Below are 19,319 nucleotides of genomic sequence, written 5' to 3'. Positions count from 1 at the left end.
AGGGAATCGAACCTGGGACCCTAGCTTGTGAAGCCACAGTGCTAATCACTTGTGCTACCGTGCTGCCTAATGATGCAAACCTTTCTTATTCGGCATTTTTTTATGATCTGGAATGCACTATTTGATATGAAGGAGGCAGCAGATCCAATAATAATATTCAAAATGAAATTGGATAAATACTAAAAAAAAAAGAACTGCATGGCTATGAGGGAAGAGCAGGACGTGGGTAGAATTAATTGGCAGCTCTTTCAGAGAGTTGTCATAGGCATGGTGGCCAAATGGTCTTCTTCCGTGCTGTATGATTCTATAATACATATTTAAAATGAAATTAAATGAAAATCGCTTATTGTCACAAGTAGGCATCAGATGAAGTTACTGTGAAAAGCCCCTACTTGCCACATTTCATGCCTGTTCGGGGAGGCTGGTACGGGAAGTATTTAAAATATTGTATTCATGTGAAATTTCAAGTTATTAATATTTTATAGACATTCAACGAATGTATCATCAGGTTGTATTTGCTTGTGTGGCATTGTGCAAAAAAGAAGATTGGGGTACGACTGAAGCTCTGGGACTAAAGGTGCACAGGTACTTGGATCCTAAGCTTGGTCTCCACAATGAAGTTTGGGGTTGGGCAGCTTCATGCCTTTGCTGCCCTGACTCTACTGTTTAGAATCTCTTTTGGACATATTCTGAGAGGTTACATCAAATGACTTCTCGCCTCCAACAGCCCCAGCCTCTGTACTTGCCTGTTTCATCTCTAATATTTTTCATCTCTTAATACTGGAGTTCCAAAGAAGTCATATTGGACTTGAACGCTTAACTCTGCTTCTGTCTCCACAGGTGCTGCCAGCCCTGCTGAATTTTTCGACCACTGTTTCTATTTCGGACAATTCTCAGTTTTGCTGAAAGGTCATTGACCTTAGAAAGTTAACTGTTTCTCTTTCCACATTTCCTGCCTTCCCTGATGAGTATTTCCAGAATTTTCTGTTTTTATTTTGGATCTCCAACAATTTTTGTAACTGTAAAATTGGCCGTTTGCTGAGGGCACAAAAGGATACAGTTGCAAAGCGACAGCTTGTTTTTCATCCCATCAGGTTTTGTTTCCCATGATTAATGCCGATCGCACTGCACAAGTATTTGCACCTCCTTTCAGGATCTGGCTTGGCCCGTTTGTTTTGGAGTTTTTATGTGAATATAACCTTTTTACTTCAGGCAGTGCATTTTTGTTTACATTTAAACGGTAACAGAATGTTAAAAGTTCAGTTTTATTTTCCTTGGATGTCGCATGGATATATTTAATAACTTGCACATTTAATTTAAGTTTTAAAATATGCATTTTGTTGTTGACCACATGCCTTTTTGCATGATTTCATCTCGCCCTTCCACCTATATTTAAGTAGACTTTTAAAGCATTTTGCCCTGAATTGCTATTTTCATAACTTGTAGTTTGCCAGCAAATCGGAACTGTTTGTGTGAAAGGACTAGTTTATCATTTTCTACACCTTGCATGTTCTGATCTTGAAATAACATTTTTTCCAAGATGGTGGGTGGAATTTACCGGCTGTTCACGCCGGCGGGATATTCCAGTCCCACCGGCGGCGCATGGGTTTCCCGGTGATAGGGGGTGCCGTCAACGGGAATTCCCGTTGACAGCGGCGGGACCAGAAATCCCACAGGCCTGTTCTGCCGAAAAACATGCGGTGGGGTTGGTCGGTAAATCCCGCCCTTTATATACTGAAGCCACAACACGAGGGGGAGCATATCGCATACGTGCAGATGCAGTCACTGGCATCATAATCAGCGATGTCCTGCCTGACTGGATTAGGGAACTGGCTCCTTAATTCTTTAAAGATAAAAAGTAACTGTGGCACCATTGGGAGAAATAAGAGTTTAAATGGGTTTACGTTTAACAATAAATAATTAAGAAAGAAAGCTATTTATCAATAATAAACCAATCTTGGAACAAATCTAGTTGGACTCAGCTGGTTCTGGCAATGAGGGATATTAGTTCTGTCCCGACTTTCAATTTATCATCACTGATGAGTTGGTAAAAACAAATAAAAACATATTTTGAATATCTTTTAACAAAAAATCTGTCACACAGTGTGGGGCTCAAAACCATGAATTTGCAGCTCAGAGTCCCTTTATCTGCCAATTGAGCTCGTTGGGCTGTGTAGGAACTGCCTGTGTTTCCAATTTGTTCACTGACTTTATAAAGTCCCTTTGGGAGTAGAGCCGATTGGTAGTTTAACCTGAGGATCACCACACCTTAGGCGAGGGGCAAAGTTGAAAAGGCAGGCTGGGAATTGAAGCCACGCTGCTTGCCATGGTCTGCATCATAAAACAGCTGTTTAGCCCACTGAGCTAAACCGGCCCCCACTGGATTTATAAAGCTTTGTACACTTCCACGGTCATATCATAGAATGGTTACAGCACAGAAGGAGACCATTTGGCCCATCATGTCCATGCTAGCTCTCCTCAAGAGCTATTTACTGAGTTTCACTCCCCTGCTTCCCCTCCCCCCACCCCAGCCCTGTAAATCTTTCTTTTTCAGATAATGAACTAATTATGATGATAATCTTTATTAGTGTCACAAGTAAGCTTACATTAACATTGCAATCAAGTTACTGTGAAAATTCCTTCCTGAAAGCCTCTCAAACAGTACATTCCCGATCCTAACCACTCGCTGTGTGAACCAGCCCCCGCCACACAACTCAGAGAGTGCATTCCAGATCCTAACCACTCACTGCATAAAAAACGTTTTCTTCATGTCGCCATTGCTTCTTTTGCCAATTACCTTAAGTCTGTACCCTCTCACTCATGATCTTTCCACCAATGGGAACATTTCTCCCTATCTGCTCTGAACAGCCTCCTCAGCATTTGGAACAGCTCGATCAAATCACATCTCCACCATCTCTTCTCCACTCCATCTGTATAACTGTAGTTCCTTGTCCCTAGAACCATTCTTGTAAATCTTTTCTCTACCTTCTTTAATTCTTTCACATCCTTCCTAAAGTATGGTGCCCAGAGCTGATTGGAATACTCCAGTTAAGGCTAAAGCAGTGTTTATAACAGGTTTATCATTATTTCCTCACTTTTTACCCTCTGCCCCTATTGATAATGCCCAGATCCCATATTATCCTCTGCTTCACTGTCCTGCCACCTTCAATGATTTGTTCACATATATACCCAGCTCTTTCTGGTTCTGCATCTCTTTGAAATTGGCCCCTTTAATTTATGTTGTCACTCCAGATTCTTCCTCACAAAATGGAACACTTCACATTGCTATGCATTAATTTTCATCTGCCACTTGCCCACCCATTCCATCAAATTGTCCGTATACTTTTGAAGCTTAACAATATAATCCTTACAGTTCACAACTCAAATTTTGCGTCATCCACAAATTTTGAGGGCAGGTTGCATAAACTGACCTTGACTGTTGAAGATTAAGGGCTAATCTGATTGAGGTGTTTAACATGTTAAAAAGGATTTGATAGTGTCAATGTAGGGAAATTGGATGGGATTTTCCAGTCCCACTAACGGTGGAAATCAACACGGGCGAGAACCAAAAAGTTGGAGAGTGGCTAAAAGTCCATTGACTTTGAGTGAGAATTTCCCATCCAAATCCCGCCCACTATATCCTCTGGTAATGCGATGGAAAACAAGAGGACACAACCTTAAAATTAAAGCTTAACTCTTTAAGAGCAAAATTACACAAGGAGTAATAGAAATTTGGAATTCCCTCGGCGCACAAGTCTGTGGATACTTAGGGCAATTAAATTATTTTTGTTAGGTAAGGGGATCAAGAGATATGGAAATAAGGTGGTAAAATGGAGTTGTGGTACAGATCAGCCATGAACTAATGAATGCTGGAGCAGACTCGAGAATATAGAACATACAGTGCAGAAGGAGGCCATTTGGCCCATCAAGTCTGCACCGACCCACTTAAGCCCTCACTTCCAGCCTATCCTGTAACCCAATAAACCCTCCTAACCTTTTTGGACACTAAGGGCAATTTATCATGGCCAGTCCACCTAACCTGCACATCTTTGGACTGTGGGAGGAAACCGGAGCACCCGCAAGAACCCCACGCAGACACGGGGAGAACGCGCAGACTCCGCACAGACAGCGACCCAGCGGGGAATCGAACCTGGGACCCTGGCGCTGTGAAGCCACAATGCTATCCACTTGTGCCACCGTGCTGCCCACAAATTTTTAGAAGTCAGTAGGGGGTGAATGTCCTAATCTTGCTATGGTTTGAAGGCACTTTGTGCAAACTTTACAGAGCTGTCTGTACAAGTAATCAAAGTGTAGCAGGAAATTAATGTTTGAAAAATAGCTCAATTAAGAGCTTTTGTCCACTATTCCTAATCTGTATACCAATGATGCAAATGTTTTAAAAGATTTTGAAATCTGTTTCAGTAAAAACATATTTTCAAACTTCTTGCAAAGAAAAAATGCTAAAAATGCAGGCCATTTCCAGCACTTTCTGCCAGTTTCAGTCCATCTATCTCTGCCTGTCCCATTATGTCCAACAGGACGGTGACTTTAACAATGGGGGAGCTTTCCAAAACAATGATTCAGGAAAATGTTCATTGTCACTTGGAAAGATGTGGGTTAATTAAGGAAAGCCAGCACAGATTTATTGAGGGCAAACCATATTTAGCTGTGACGCTCGCTTTAGTTTTTTCATAAAGTAACAGACGGGGTCGATGAGGATAATGCCTTTGATGTGGTGCAAATGGACCTCCAAAAGGCATTCAATAAAGTGTTGCACAACAGACAATTGAACAAAGTTGTGGCTAGTTTCAACCTGTCGATCATGGTCGTAAAAGTCACCTTGATATTTTGCTTTATAACATAAAACTATTACATCTGAATGTTTTAGTGAATGTAACAGTAAATTAAAAAGCAGTGTAAAATTTAATTATTGCTTTAAACTTGGTGCCAGATATACGTAACATGCAGTGGGGCTGACAGAAGTGACAAGATGTAAATTGAATTGTAATAATCGGTGTGATGTCACCCACCTTGAGCTCCACTGTCACCATTAGCTGGCTTTCTGCTGTCTGAAGGACGATACAGGGACTCGATCATTGGAAGCAACTGATCCTAAATTGGCATTAGGGTAAATATCCAAATTTTTAAAATTGCTCCCGATTGTATTCACGCTTTCCACGTATGGATGCCCACATCAATTTCCTTCAGGCTCCCACCACTCCCCACCCCCTTGCCCTCTCAGCTACACAAAAAAGACACGAGACACTATTTGAAGAAGAGCAGGTCTTATCCAGTTTTTATCCCTCAAAGGACATCACTGAAATCGACTATCAGACCATTTTATAGCTGTTTGTGCAACCTGGCTGCGCAGAAATTAGCTGCCATGTTTTCAAACATTACAGAAGTGCCTAATAAAGTCACCATAGTTCCAGATGACCATCAGCTGCTTTCCCCTTTGAGGGGGAGAACTGACTGATTGTGATTTAACCTGAGAATCACTACACCTCAGGCGAGGGGAGAGGTTGAGAAGGCAGGCTTTCGTAAATAACCTCAGCCGGTACAGGATTGAATCTGCCCTGCTGGCCTCTCTCTGCATCACAAACCAACTGTCTAGTCAACTGAGTTAACCGGCAGTGCCTAAATCTTAAATTAAGGACTTTGCAAAAGACACTATACCATTTTTTCCTAACCATAAAGAAAACTTGGAATGCACTGCCTGAGAGTGTGGTGGAGGCAGGTTCAATTGAAGCATTCAAAATTGGAATGTTATTTGAAAAGGAAGAATGTGCAGGGTTATGGCTGGGGTTGGGGGGGGGGGGGGAATGATATAAGGTGAATTGTTCATTCGGAGATATAGTGCGAACACAATGGGCCAAATATCCCTCCCTCCTGCACCGTAACAATTCTGTGATACAAGCATAGGTTTTCTAACAATGGGATTATCATCACATCTATGTATAGCCCATAACATTACCTTGAGCTTTGGTAAAGAAATGATTTGCACTGATTGTACAAGCCAACTAAAATTAGCATATACTTTTCACAGGAGACTATTTTGGAGTCTTGATGGAGGCCAAGGTACTGACATTTCCTTTTAATGTAATGGACAACCCTATGTATTGGGGGAGCACATTAGTCTACTTGGGCTGGGCTGTCATGTGAGTATGTAAATTTAAAATCATCATGCAGTTCTTTCTGTCTCTTGCCTTCCTCCCTCACTCTTCAGTTAAATTTTCCTTTTGTAACTCAGAGGCCTTGATATTATTGTGAGAAGATGAAATACTTGACAATTATAGTCTACTCTTTTAATGCTTGAGTTAAAATAGTTAACACTTTTATTAAAGGAGAACATTAATAATGGAATTTTTAAAAAAGTCATCTTAAAATTAAACGGAAAGAGAAGTTGACCAAGGAACACAAATGGAGGAGTAGCGCATAATGGCTGTTTTTGGACTGGCCGCACATTTAGATTTAGATTTAGAATTTAGAACAGTACAGCACAGAACAGGTCCTTCGGCCCTCGATGTTGTGCCGAGCAATGATCACCCTACTCAAACTCACGTATCCACCCTATACCCGTAACCCAACAACTCCCCCTTAACCTTACTTTTTAGGACACTACGGGCAATTTAGCATGGCCAATCCACCTAACCCGCACATCTTTGGACTGTGGGTGGAAACCGGAGCACCCGGAGGAAACCCACGCACACACGGGGAGGACGTGCAGACTCCGCACAGACAGTGACCCAGCCGGGAACCGAACCTGGGACCCTGGAGCTGTGAAGCATTGATGCTAACCACTATGCTACCGTGCTGCCCACAATAATTCAAAAAGCAAAAGAGAAAGGTTTTAAAAAAACCTTTGGAATTTGACCATCACTCACAACATGGCATGTACCCATCCCAAATTGCCTTGAACTGCTGCGGCCCATGTGGTGAAGATGCTTCTACATTGCTGGCTAGTTGGGAGTTCCAGGCTTTTGATTGAGCGACATGAAGGAATGCTGAACTATATCGAGGTCTGGATGCTGTGAATTGGAGCAGAACATGAAGGTGATAATGTTCTCAAGCACCTGCTGTTCTTGTCCTTCAAGGCAGGGGAAATTACAGGTTTGTGAGCTGTTGTCAAGGAAGCTTTGGTGAAATGTTGCAGTAGACGATGCATGCTACAGCCACGAGAGGGAGAGAGGGTTCAAGTTGGATGCACTGCCAATCGTTCTGGTTGGTGTTAGAACATAGAACATAGAACAGTACAGCACAGAACAGGCCCTTCGGCCCTCGATGTTGTGCCGAGCAATGATCACCCTACTCAAACCCACGTATCCACCCTATACCCGTAACCCAACCAGGTGTATTGCGCTTCTTGTGTGATGTTGGGGCTGATAAGGGGCTGGTTTAGCCCACTGAGCTAAATCGCTGGCTTTTAAAGCAGGCCAGCAGCACGGTTCGATTCCCGTATCAGCCTCCCCGGACAGGCGCCGGAATGTGGCAACTAGGGGCTTTTCATAGTAACTTCATTGAAGCCTACTCGTGACAATAAGCGATTTTCATTTCATTTCATGTTGCTCCTGCACTCATTGAGGCAAGTGGAGAATATTCCATCAGATTCCTGGCTTGTGCCTTACAGGTGATGGCATGGCCTTCGGAGGTCAGCACATGAAGCACTCACTACAATACCCAGCCTCTGACCTGCTCCAGTGCAGGTTCTAAAAGTGTGAGTGGTTCCATCACTGAATAACTGGTGGTTCGTGATTCAGGTGATCCATGGTTCAGAATGAGTCTCTGGCATGCAATGCCACGACAGAGACCATACAAGAGAACAGACTCATCCCCACCACTTCCGTGATGTCACATAACCAGATAGGCTCCCAGATTGAATGTTGGTTCCACAAAATACCCAATTATCCTGGACTTGCCAACACCGCTCTCAAGCACCAACTGCCATTGCCAGCAACAAAAAACTGTGTGATTGCATTGTCAACACTTGCGGAACAGAATGTCGAAACTGACATGAGCATAAAACTCTGCAGCTTTGAACCAGGCAATTGTCATTGGTACTTGTCAAAAGCAGTGCTATTCTTCCTATTAATTCTGATGAGTGTATTTGTAATGGCATGCAAGTACTGATAGGGTAGGCCTAGTAGGTACTGCCGAGGTTGTCAGTAGATGAAAAAGGATGTGAACTCCTTGCCCTATTTATGTTGTCATAATCATAGATCATAGCACCCTACCTAAGCCCACACCCCTACCCTCTCTCCATTACCCAATAACCCCATCTAACCATAATCTCACCTAACCTTTTGGACATTAAGGGTAATTTAGCACAGCCAATCCACCTAAATTGCACGGGCGTGATTCTCCGCCCCCCCACGCCAGGTGGGAGAATAGCGTGAGGGCCTCCTGACATTTTTCACGCCCTCCCGCTATTCTCCCGCCCGACCCACGCCACGAATCGCCACTCACCGTTTTTTCCGAGGCCAAGCGGCCGGGCCTTCACGCCCGTTTCAACACGGCAGCAAACACACCTGGTCGCTGCCGTCGTGAAACGGGCACTAGATGCCTATTTGGGGCATCTGGGGGCCCGATTGGCACGGCAGTACCACGGCCCTGCCAAGGGGGTCGTGCGTAACGGACGCACTCTTTTCCCTCCGCTGCCCCGCAAGATCAAGCCGCCACGTCTTGCGGGGCGACTGAGGGAAAAGACGGCAACTGCGCATGTGCGGGTTGGCGTTGTCCAACCTGCGCATGCGCGGCTGACGTCATCGGCCACGTCAGCCGCCGTGACGCTTGACGTGCGGCCTTGACGATCATTGTCAAGGCCGCGCCGCTGTGACGCATTGGGCCGCGCTCCTAGCCCCGCCCGGGGGGGAGAATCGGCCCCGGAAGTGGGCGTGAAGGCTGCCGTGAGTCACGGCCTGTCCGACGGCAGCCTTTACGATTCTCCGCATTTGCGGAGAATCTCGCCCCACATCTTTGGACTATGGGAGGAAACAGGAGGAAATCCACACAGGCGGGGAGAACGTACAAGCTCCACACAGACAGTGACCCAAGGCTGGAATTGAACCCGGGTCGCTGGCGCTGATTTAATCAGGTGGGGTGAGAAAGACATCCACCTCCTGCCGCCTCTCAGCCTCCTCCCAGAAGTGTGGGGGGGGGGGGGGGCAGGTGGGCATTAAGGTCCACCCCACCCTTAGTGTGCACTGGGGGACATAAAGGCCCGTGAGGAGCGCATTTAGCAGGTGTTTTTCAGTGCTCGCAGTGCCGAAAAACATGATGCTACCTGATGGGACTTTGTTGCAATTTGGGACCTCAGCTAGGAACGTCCTGCCGAGGCCACACTTAGTCCCATTTTTAAATGGCATCCTGAATACTCGAACCTTCCGCTCCTAAAGCCCCTATCCACCTATAAGGGGGTCCTTGGGCCACCTCCACATCCCACCTCACATGGGCAGAGCATCCCCAGGCCCAATCACCTGTTTGAGAAAAAGGCCAGCCTGGCACTGCAAGCTTGACACCTTGACAGTGCCTGACCAGCACCTCCTGGGCACCTTGGCAGGCTGGCACCCAGGTGGCACTGCTGTGGTGCCAGGTTGGCAGTGCCCAGGTGCCAGCCTGCCCAGAACTTATGGGACCAGCAGTGAATGGCACTCAGCAGAGGTCTCTGAGGTACAGGGTGTAGTTCCAAGGCCTTGGTAGATCAGGCAATGGCACATTAGAATGAGACTAGCTGTCTCCCTCTAATATGCAGATTTGCCAAATAATGAGCCCGCCCACAATGGTGGTGATTGCAGCAGTTCTCAATGTACAAACAGTCGAAAGTAGGAGGACAAGTAGATGATGACAAATTTTTGCACAAAAATAAAACAAAGCAATGTTTTATCCACACAGAATTTTGATAAGACCACAGTTAAGACACAATGTCTATTTTGGACAGTCTGATTTAGGAGGATATCGAAGCCCTGAAGTGGGTACAGAAGAGATTCTCCGAGATGATATGAAGGATGAGAGACTTTTGTTAGGTGAAGCAACATGAGAAAATGAGGCTGGGTTCAATAGAATATAGTTGATTAGCATTAAAAATTGAAAGTTTTGTTGTAAGAATAATCAGTTCTTGGTGCTTGACATATTGGTAACTATAGGGCACACATTTAAGGTAATCACCAATGGAATGAAAACTGAGCTTTGATTTGCTATGTCCTACTTGTAAAGTGATGGAAGTCGACCACTCCTACATCTACAATAATGTTTAAGTGCATAAGTGTTCGCATACAAAAGAAACATGTTGGATTGGATTTGTTTATTGTCACTTGTACCGAGGTACAGTGAAAAGTATTTTTCTGCAAGCAGCTCAACAGATCATTCAGTATGAATGACAAAAATATGAATTCAGACAAAAATTTGTCATGTATGACAAAAGGCAGGCTAATGAGACTAAATGGACTCGGTCAGAAGCTATCCCAAATGTGATGGACCAAATGGCTCCCTACTGTGTGATATCATTTTATGATTTTGTTAAATAATGAAAATGGAATGCATTGTTTATCATTTCAAGCTTAACAGTCATTTTAGAGTTTTGACATTCCCGCTCCCAGGCAACATGAGATCTTGAGGATGTTCAGAAAAAGTTTTATTTATCATTTATTATTTATCATTTTATGATTTTGTTAAATAATGAAAATGGAATGCATTGTTTATCATTTCAAGCTTAACAGTCATTTTAGAGTTTTGACATTCCCGCTCCCAGGCAACATGAGATCTTGAGGATGTTCAGAAAAAGTTATATATTTCCCAGAACCGCTTTACAATTTAGCACAGATCATTTACAGACTGGAAAGAGTAAATGTGACGCACCAGTATTAGTAAAGTTAAACTTTCCATGTTCAATTTATTGTGGCAACTCAGCTCATGCTAGACACCGGTTAAGAAAGTGTTTGAATGTCTGCTCATGTACTTCAATACATTTTCGCAAATCTAGTGAACAAAACCTTACAAGTTTCTTCAACAGAAATTATGAGACTCACTATATTGTTTACATTTACAGCAAGTTGTTAGCATTGTCTTTAACCATTTATAGTTTAGCTCATCGGATTTTGTATAATGCTGTTAATTCCAATTCTCTTCCCACACCTAATGGTGCACTACGGCAGGCTTTTGTCTGTTTCCATAGCTCGTAATTTCTGGAACAGATCGCTAGTCTGACGCCAAAGGCTTTTATGGTTTGATAGGTGCCTCTCCACATCAGGAGTGACTGACAGGAGTCTCTCCCACTCTTATTGCCAGCCACTGGTGTGTTTCAGAGGATTTGGAGGTTGACACACAACCTATTTGGCCGCGTTGTCAATGCACCTTCTTTGGTCATTAAATACTAGAGTGGGACCCAAACCCAGAGCTTCTGGGACAGAGGTAGGGACGCTACCCACTCCGCCACAAAACCTCCACACAATGCTGTTAATGGTATCTCATAATTGTTAGAAATATGTTTTGATCCTGGGTAGCGTGCTTTGAAATCCAATATTTTGTTTTATTACAACATGCTACTTTGTTGTGCAGTACTTCTAGTTCTCGTCTTTAAAGATAATGAAATTATAACTGAACAAATTGATAGTATTCCAGTCTGGTATGCTGATCAAATAGTAATAAATTAGAATTTTAATTTTGTTCATTATCTACAATAATTGACAATTTCAGATTTCAGTGCAGCATGAAACATGTAGATCTGCTTCTAGAGTTTATGGGCCTTTTTGTAATATCCATAATAAATGCATGGTCATATAATTTAAAATTTTGTACAAAATCACTTATTAAGACTTTAAGTATTTGGAATGAAATTAATGTCCTTGCACGGGATATTGTACACCTGTATAATACATTTGTTATGTACTTAATGTCCAAAGTCTATGCAGTTAATACTTGAAAACAACCTGGATCAGTCTTATTAGATTTAGATGATTATTTGGTTAAATAATTATCTGACTTTATTTGAGATAATATATTTTTGCACTGTTTTGATTATTGTTTAATGCTTTTAAAAATACTTTTTATTGTATTTCCAAAAAGATACATCTACAAGATGCTAGTTTTTTTACTTGAATGATATTCAATGGATGCTAATCCAGAACCAGTAATATTGAAAATACAGAAATCCATTCCTTGGCATCACAATGTCCCCTTTGTATGTGACTTTTACCATTGCAAAAACAGACAGGTAGGAAACATCTCCTGCATTGAGTTGTGTTTTGGATGCCAGGTCAGATCCCAAGATACTAAGATACTGGACCAGAACTGCAAAGTTTTTTTAATTGTAAGACTGTGCGGAAAGATCGATTCGGTCCAGGAGTGATTGCATAAGAAATAAGGTTAGGTTATTTTTATAAACAAAACAAAAGAAAAACAATATTTAAGCTTTTAAACTTCAAAGCTTACCTGTATTGTCTAACCCTAACACACAATTTCCCATTAAACAACAGGTACAACTAACAAACAGCTCTGAACTCCACTTATGCAGGCAGGCAAAAATGATACTTGCATTTCCTGTTACAAATTTCCAGGAAAAATTCCTGCTGTTAGTGCAACTCCTTTAGACCCCTTTCTGAAAGCCTGTCTCTGTGGCAGTTTTTCATTACCTCTCCTGGTGGCTTTCAAAATCCTTCTGCTCCACCTATTTGAATAGGATTCTTTTATCTCTCTAAGCTCCACCCAGCCCCTCAAAAATGGCTCTGTCCAGGCATGTTCAGACGTGAACTCATCATCGCAATCTGGACTTTTGTTTGCCCATTCCCAATGACACAAACGAACAGGGCCAAGCTATGAATATGCAAATAACCTCCAATTTACAGACAAAAGAGGCCATCAGACTCTGTAATGGGCTAATGGCTAGTCAGACCAGAATGTTCTGGACGACAATGGATCTTGAGTGAATCATCCTGGCTGAACAGGTGTATCCCATTAGTGAGTTTAAGTCCGAATTGGACAATGTAACTCAGGCCAGATGTGGGCATGTACCGCTGACTCAGTGCTAACAGTTTTACCCTCAGTCTGTTAACCCCTAAATTGCCCTCTACGTCTTTGATCCAATTTCCTAACATCTCCCTATCGTAACTTTGTAATTAATTTAGTAATAAGACTGTAGATGTTGCAGGCGTTAGAAGAGAATGATTTATTTTCATTTGCAAAATAAGCCAATTACCCCTCTTGGCTGTCTCACAACAGCTTCATTATGTCTTCCTTACAGCTTACATTCTAATCTAGCTTTTATCCTCAGCAAGCATTACTCTTGCTCTTTAAGTCTGTCACTATCCACCTCAAAGATCACCAATACAATACGTTTTGTATCATGCAGAATTTTATATTTGTACCTGGCACTCCGAGCCTACATCACTAATAAAGATCAAGAAAAGCATAATACTGACCGCTGGGAACCTCTCTATATACCTTCCTCTTGTCTGAAAAACAACTGTTTACCACTACACTATGTTTTCTGTCTTTCAGCCAGTTTTGTATCCATATTATCACTCTTTCTTTTATTGCATGATCTTCAACTTCACTGATAAGCCTGTTATGTGGCACTTTACTATTGCCTTTTGGGACTTTATGTACACCACATCAACCACATTACCCTGATCAACACTCTCAGTTTATCAAAAATCACAAATGAAATTATTTAAACACACCTTGTCCTTGTCAAATCTGGATTGATTTCCCTTAATTAATCCACACTTTTCCAAGTATCTTAATTTTGTCCTGGATTCTTCTTTATCAAAGCTTTCCAACCACTGATGTTAAACTGTGGATTCTTATTGAGAGTGGGCTTATAATAGGGATTTCCACTCCTGGGACAGGGTTTTACAGCCCCTTCTGCCCAGGATAATATGGGGCTCCCGAACTGAATGGAGATTTAAATGGCTTGACACTTCCAACCAGTGAGTAGATAAATCTGCACCCAGGCCGAAAACCCCTAGCCCTGGTATGCTTCAGCAGTGAAGGGATACAATTCTATTTCAACCAGCTCATATACTGCCCCAGTTTAAAGAGTCAGGGCACGATTATTTAATTAGGGGGAGACAGCGGTATGGAGCGAGGGGCCAAGTTACAATTCCAGTGGCAGAAGGGAGCAGCAACGAAGATCCACGTTAGCTAACCTTGCCACCTTCCCCACCACTGAAGCTGCAATGGAAGTCATGACGAAACAGATAATGGCACTGAGGAAAGGAAGGCCCAGAAATAGGAAGTTCAGACATTTTGAAAGGAGATGGTTCAGGTAGTCACTGTTGGCACAACCATTCACCAATTGCTGTGTGATGCAGTGAACATTTGACTGACCTTCCCAGATTGTTCAAGGTAAGTAAACAAGAACCCCACTCTGAAATACTATTGGAAGCATAACTCATATCCACACCATCCAGGACAGTCATTAAGCACGACAGAACCTCACTAACTACCTGGGCCTTCTACACACATCTTCCTTCTACTATTTAACCCCTCCAAATCACAATTCCTGTTGTGTGGAAATGAAAAGTGGAGATTGCTGTAATACGTGCACCAGAAATCATGATTAAAATTGCGTTTGAACGATCCTGAAAAGAAAGCCACGGCGAAGAAAAGCATCAAGAAATCAGTGAGTAAAATCGCAACACGTTCTGCATGGAAGCAGAGAAGATCAAAGAAGGAGAATTTTTACATGTACAAAGTGACAAAGCAGGTTCGTCAGATGGCATCTGTTTCGAAGCGATGATCATCATGAACTCCTATGTAAACAATATTATTGAATGTATCACGGGTTACGAATCCCGCTTGGGAGATTCAGAACACTGTATGTCTGCTACTACCTAGGTCAGAAGAGACAAAGACTGTGACCGCAAGAACACCAGCTCCACGTAAAACTCCACAACTTACTGAAAACATGATCGCAGTGGAATATCCGCAGACATCTGTGTGAAAGGAAATTCTGAAGTAGAATCATAGAATTTGCAGTGCAGAAGGAGGCCACTCGGCTCATCGAGTCTGCACTAGCCCCCGGAAAGAGCACCCCACCCAAGGTCCACCCCTCCACCCCATCCCTACAACCCAGCAACCCCACCCAACACTAAGGGCAATTTTGGACACTAAGGGCAATTTAGCCTGGGTAAGTAGTCTGGAGATTTTCTACATCACAATGTTCCTTGCAACAGAGAAAGAAATGCACAATCAAAATAAAGGTGTATCACTGGTCCCAGAATCAACATAGGAAAATTCTTTAGCAGATACCTCAGGGAGACAGTGAGAAATGAAGAAGTTGGAGAGGGTTTCTCAGTTACCGATTGGAATTGTTTGGGTAAAGCACAGGTAAAGTCGCCATAATCCTCAATAACTATAGACTGTTTTCCCCTTTTGAGGGGAAAAGCTGATTGGTGGTGGTTTAATCTGAGGATCACCACACCTCAGGCAAGGGGCAAAGTTGAGAAGGCGGGGCCTTCATGAATAACCTCAGCCAGTACGGGAATTGAAACCATGCTGCTGGCCTTGTTCTGCATCACAAATCAGCTGTCTCGCCCACTGAGCTAAACCAGCCTCAAAGCACAACACTGTAAAGCACAGCAATGTGTGCATTTGCTGTTTTCAAACATGAAAGCTCTCTGTCGTTGCTTGTCACAGCTTCAGATTCACAAATCACAGGATGTTCTCCCAAATTGAATATCCCTCACAGCTGCCAGAGCTTTGGAGAAACAATATCTGTCAAGCAGACAAGCAGCCCACATTCCTGCACTTGATTTACCAATTAGTTTCATGGCACGTTACTAAAAGAATCAGCAGGCCGGATACTCCCATTGATTCATGGAATGGAAGGAATTTCACGGGGGAAATCATAGAACATCAATGAGTGGGGAAAGCTCAGAGTGACTAATAAGGAGAGAGGTGCGTTTCCTGTAGAATGCAAAAACAGCCACCCTCAGCAGATCTTTGATTTGTAAACAGTGCCCATGCCAGGTCGGAGAATCGTCAGGGTGGGAGCAATTCGCGCGACACCGCCCCAAAGCCGGTCCGCCGATTCTCTGGAGTGTCATGATATGCAGGCATGCACATAATGAGATACAGACAGGCAGCTAATGAACACAGAGAACAGGACATAACCAATCAGCAGGCTGAACACTTGGGGGTGGTTTCCCACTATAAAAGGCACGAGGCACTCACACTGCGTCTCTTTCCACTAGGGACATGTGCAGAGTGAGTCCGGTGTATATATCACGTAACGCATACAGCACATGGCTAAGAGCTAGTCTGGTTCAGTCAGACAGAGAGATCACACTTGGGTCAACTAACAGAGTCGAACTAACAGAGAACTGTGCGAACTATGTGACAGGTCCAATAAATCAAATTGAACTAACTTCAAGGTCTGGAGTCTATGTCAGTCATAGCTACATCCAGTTGCAGCCCGTGTTATCTCAGTGTGCTTAACACGACATGGAGAATCAGCGCCAATGGCGTTGGTGGTACCAGTAGACTGCTATCCTCAGGTGGTTTACCTCAATCTGTTCCGTGACAACCAGCAAATACATCCCGGCACCATGGAAAAGATCCAGCTTCCTCAACTGCTGCGGACCTCCGGCAATCTCAGTGCCAACTGGCAGACTGTCAAGCAAACGTTTCTGCAGTGCATCGAAGCCTCTGACCTCGAGGATGCGTCTGATACAAGAACGATCTGATACAGAGAATGGCGTGCAGTGATGCAAGTAAATCAGTGCTCTATCCAGTTCAAGCTGGACACAGGTGCTTCTGCCAATCTCCTTTCACAAGCAGATTTCAACCGCATTAAGAAGCCAGCAAGCTCCTTCCAGCAGCCTGCCAGCTCCTGAACTATCACGGCAATGCCATCACAGCACTGGGATCCTGCCATCTGCTTGACTCCAAGAGGAGCATTCACGCAAGGCTTAGGTTTGAAATCGTCAAGCCAGACAGAGCCTCCCTGCTCGGCACACATGCATGCCAGCAGCTAAACCTTGTGCAGCAGGTCTACGCAATGACCTCCCCCAACGTGGATCTTCAAGCCGGCATTGACAACATCCTCGCTCAGTATCCGGATGTGTTTGACGGGATGGGCGCTCTGCCATATCGGTATAAGATCCTGCTGCGGCCTGATGCCACGCCTGCGGTCCACGCTCCACGCTGGGTCCCGGCTTCACTGAAGGAGCGCCTGAAGGCACAGTTGAAGGATCTTCAGGACCAGGGCATCATTTCCAAAGTCACAGAACCGAATGTCAATGTCAGTCATAGCTGCATCCAGTTGCAGCCCGTGTTATGTCAGTGTGCTTAACACGACATGGAGAATCAGCGGCAATGGCGTTGGTGCGTCGCCGGTCGGAGGCCGCTCTATGCGCCCCCCCCCCCCCCCGGCGATTCTCTGCCCGGGATGGGCCACGTGGCCGCCCAAAAAAGCCCAAGTCCCACCAACACCGTTCAGATCTGGTCTTACCCGGCGGGACCTCGGCGTCTATCCTGTCGGGGCATCCTGGTGGTGGTCCGACCCGGGGGTGTCCTCCACCATGGCGGCCCGCGATCGAGGCCTACAGATCAGCGGACCGGCCTCTCTTGGTGGAGGCCTCTTCTGTTTCGCACTGGCCCCTGTAGCCCTACGCCATGGTGCGCCGGGGCCGGCACGGAGAAGGAGGCTACCGCGCATGCACGCCGGTCACCGTGCGCATCCGCAGATCCGCGGCGCCCATTTGACACCGGTATCGGCAGCTGGAGCGGCGTGGGTTGCTCCAATACCGTGCTGGCCAACTGTAGGGTAGAGGATCGCTACACTTAGCGGTCGATAACACCGTTGTTAAACTCTCCAGTTTTTACGACGGCGTCAGCACTCTGCCTTCAGATGGGAGAATCTCGCCCATAGATCCTACATGCAGGCAGTAGAGCTAACCTCCCCTCAGTATTACAGATTGTAGCTAAGTTGGACAACCATAACACACATCTGCAGCATCATGAAGGTGGAATGACATGACACCTTGGTGAATGTGGCAGCCAAGGAGATCTCTGTAGCTTCAACGAAGTCAGCAGGTGCTCTTAAGGCAATTCTAGAGCTCTCTTGGATGGCTTTTAAACAGGTCCCTCACCCTCTCTTCCTCACGTACAGTCCCTCACACAACCCAAATCATCTTGTTCTATATCAGATACATATCTATCCAATATTTCCCTTTTAAAATCCTGCAAGTTTTCCATCAGCACTCCTTGTGAGAAAGCATTGCATGGTCCATAAAACATTTCTGCCAGTTTAGTATGATAGCTTATGTCAAGCTACTAAAAATGAGCTTAGCTGAGTTCCAGAGAAGCCAAACACTTCATGTTCAGGAAAGGGCTTACTGGTCTCCTGCGCCAAGATTTCTCTTTCTAAACCGTTCTGCCAGTCTGCCTACTAATTTCTGATGATTATTTAATGGTGCCAGTATTATATCCACCATAAAAACAGAAGGCTCAAGGGACCCATGAAGTACATTTATCCGGAACAACCTAAGTTATTTACAACTTGTCCTTTATTCTTTATGAGTCAGTAATTTTAGATCCTCTATCTTTGAATAGTGGGCCCCGAGCAATCTTATTTCTATATGCTTTGTCTCCTTGCAATTTGTTTTGACAACAGGGGCCTTAATATTTCTAATAAACCAAATGGTTTATAATTGCTTTGTTAGAAATCTAGCAACATAACACAGTTCCTCAGTTTCTCCAACAAATTACCAGCCAATAAGTGGAGTGAAGTATAAAATGTTCTGATCCATGTGGAATGAATTAAATGTTAGCAGAACTGCATTTTTATTGGCCTATACTCAGGGCTGTTCTGAGTTATTAGCTTCTTAATAACTGTTGGTCGGCATTTGCTAGATTTAGATTTTGTGATGTATAATTATTAAATTAGTTTGGACCACCTGGAATTTCTGCCTGCCTGTAGTTGCTGGGTGCTGAGAATGAAAATCCTTGGTTTGGGGAAAGAAGAAAGTGAGACCATTGCTCTGTTTGCAAGATAGGGATGCAACATGATAACTAACGGAGCATGCAGAGTGGAGCATCAGATACAAGTTATATCCAAGACAGTGTATCTTATCATGGAAAAATGATTTGAGAAATTGACTTGCTTCCTGAATAATATTTTGCTGCTAGTACCCAATGATTTTATCCTGTAATTTGCTGAAGTATAAAAACTGATGCTGCATTTATTTCCTGATGGATGGATAAACTGCCGTCTTTAGAATAAAAACACAAAATGCTAAAAAATGTGCAGCAACCCAGCAGCATCAGTAAAGAGAGACACAGAGTTAACGGTTATCTTTCATCAAAATACCAAGTCACGGATC

At 43.9% G+C, this 19,319-nt stretch overlaps 1 protein-coding gene across 1 annotated transcript in view; it reads left to right on the top strand.

Moving 5' to 3' along the window:
• Positions 1-19,319, top strand: part of pemt (phosphatidylethanolamine N-methyltransferase) — a 151,075-nt gene that overhangs the window by 116,566 nt on the left and 15,190 nt on the right. Inside the window, 1 exon segment of the mRNA XM_038819345.1 lies at positions 6,047-6,158. Within this exon segment, the coding sequence (XP_038675273.1) occupies positions 6,047-6,158 (112 nt within the window).

This window comes from Scyliorhinus canicula, chromosome 15 (assembly GCF_902713615.1).
Source record: "Scyliorhinus canicula chromosome 15, sScyCan1.1, whole genome shotgun sequence".
NCBI classification, from domain to species: domain Eukaryota; kingdom Metazoa; phylum Chordata; class Chondrichthyes; order Carcharhiniformes; family Scyliorhinidae; genus Scyliorhinus; species Scyliorhinus canicula.
Note: the sequence above shows the minus strand (reverse complement) of the source record. Positions and strands in the feature narration are given on the sequence as shown.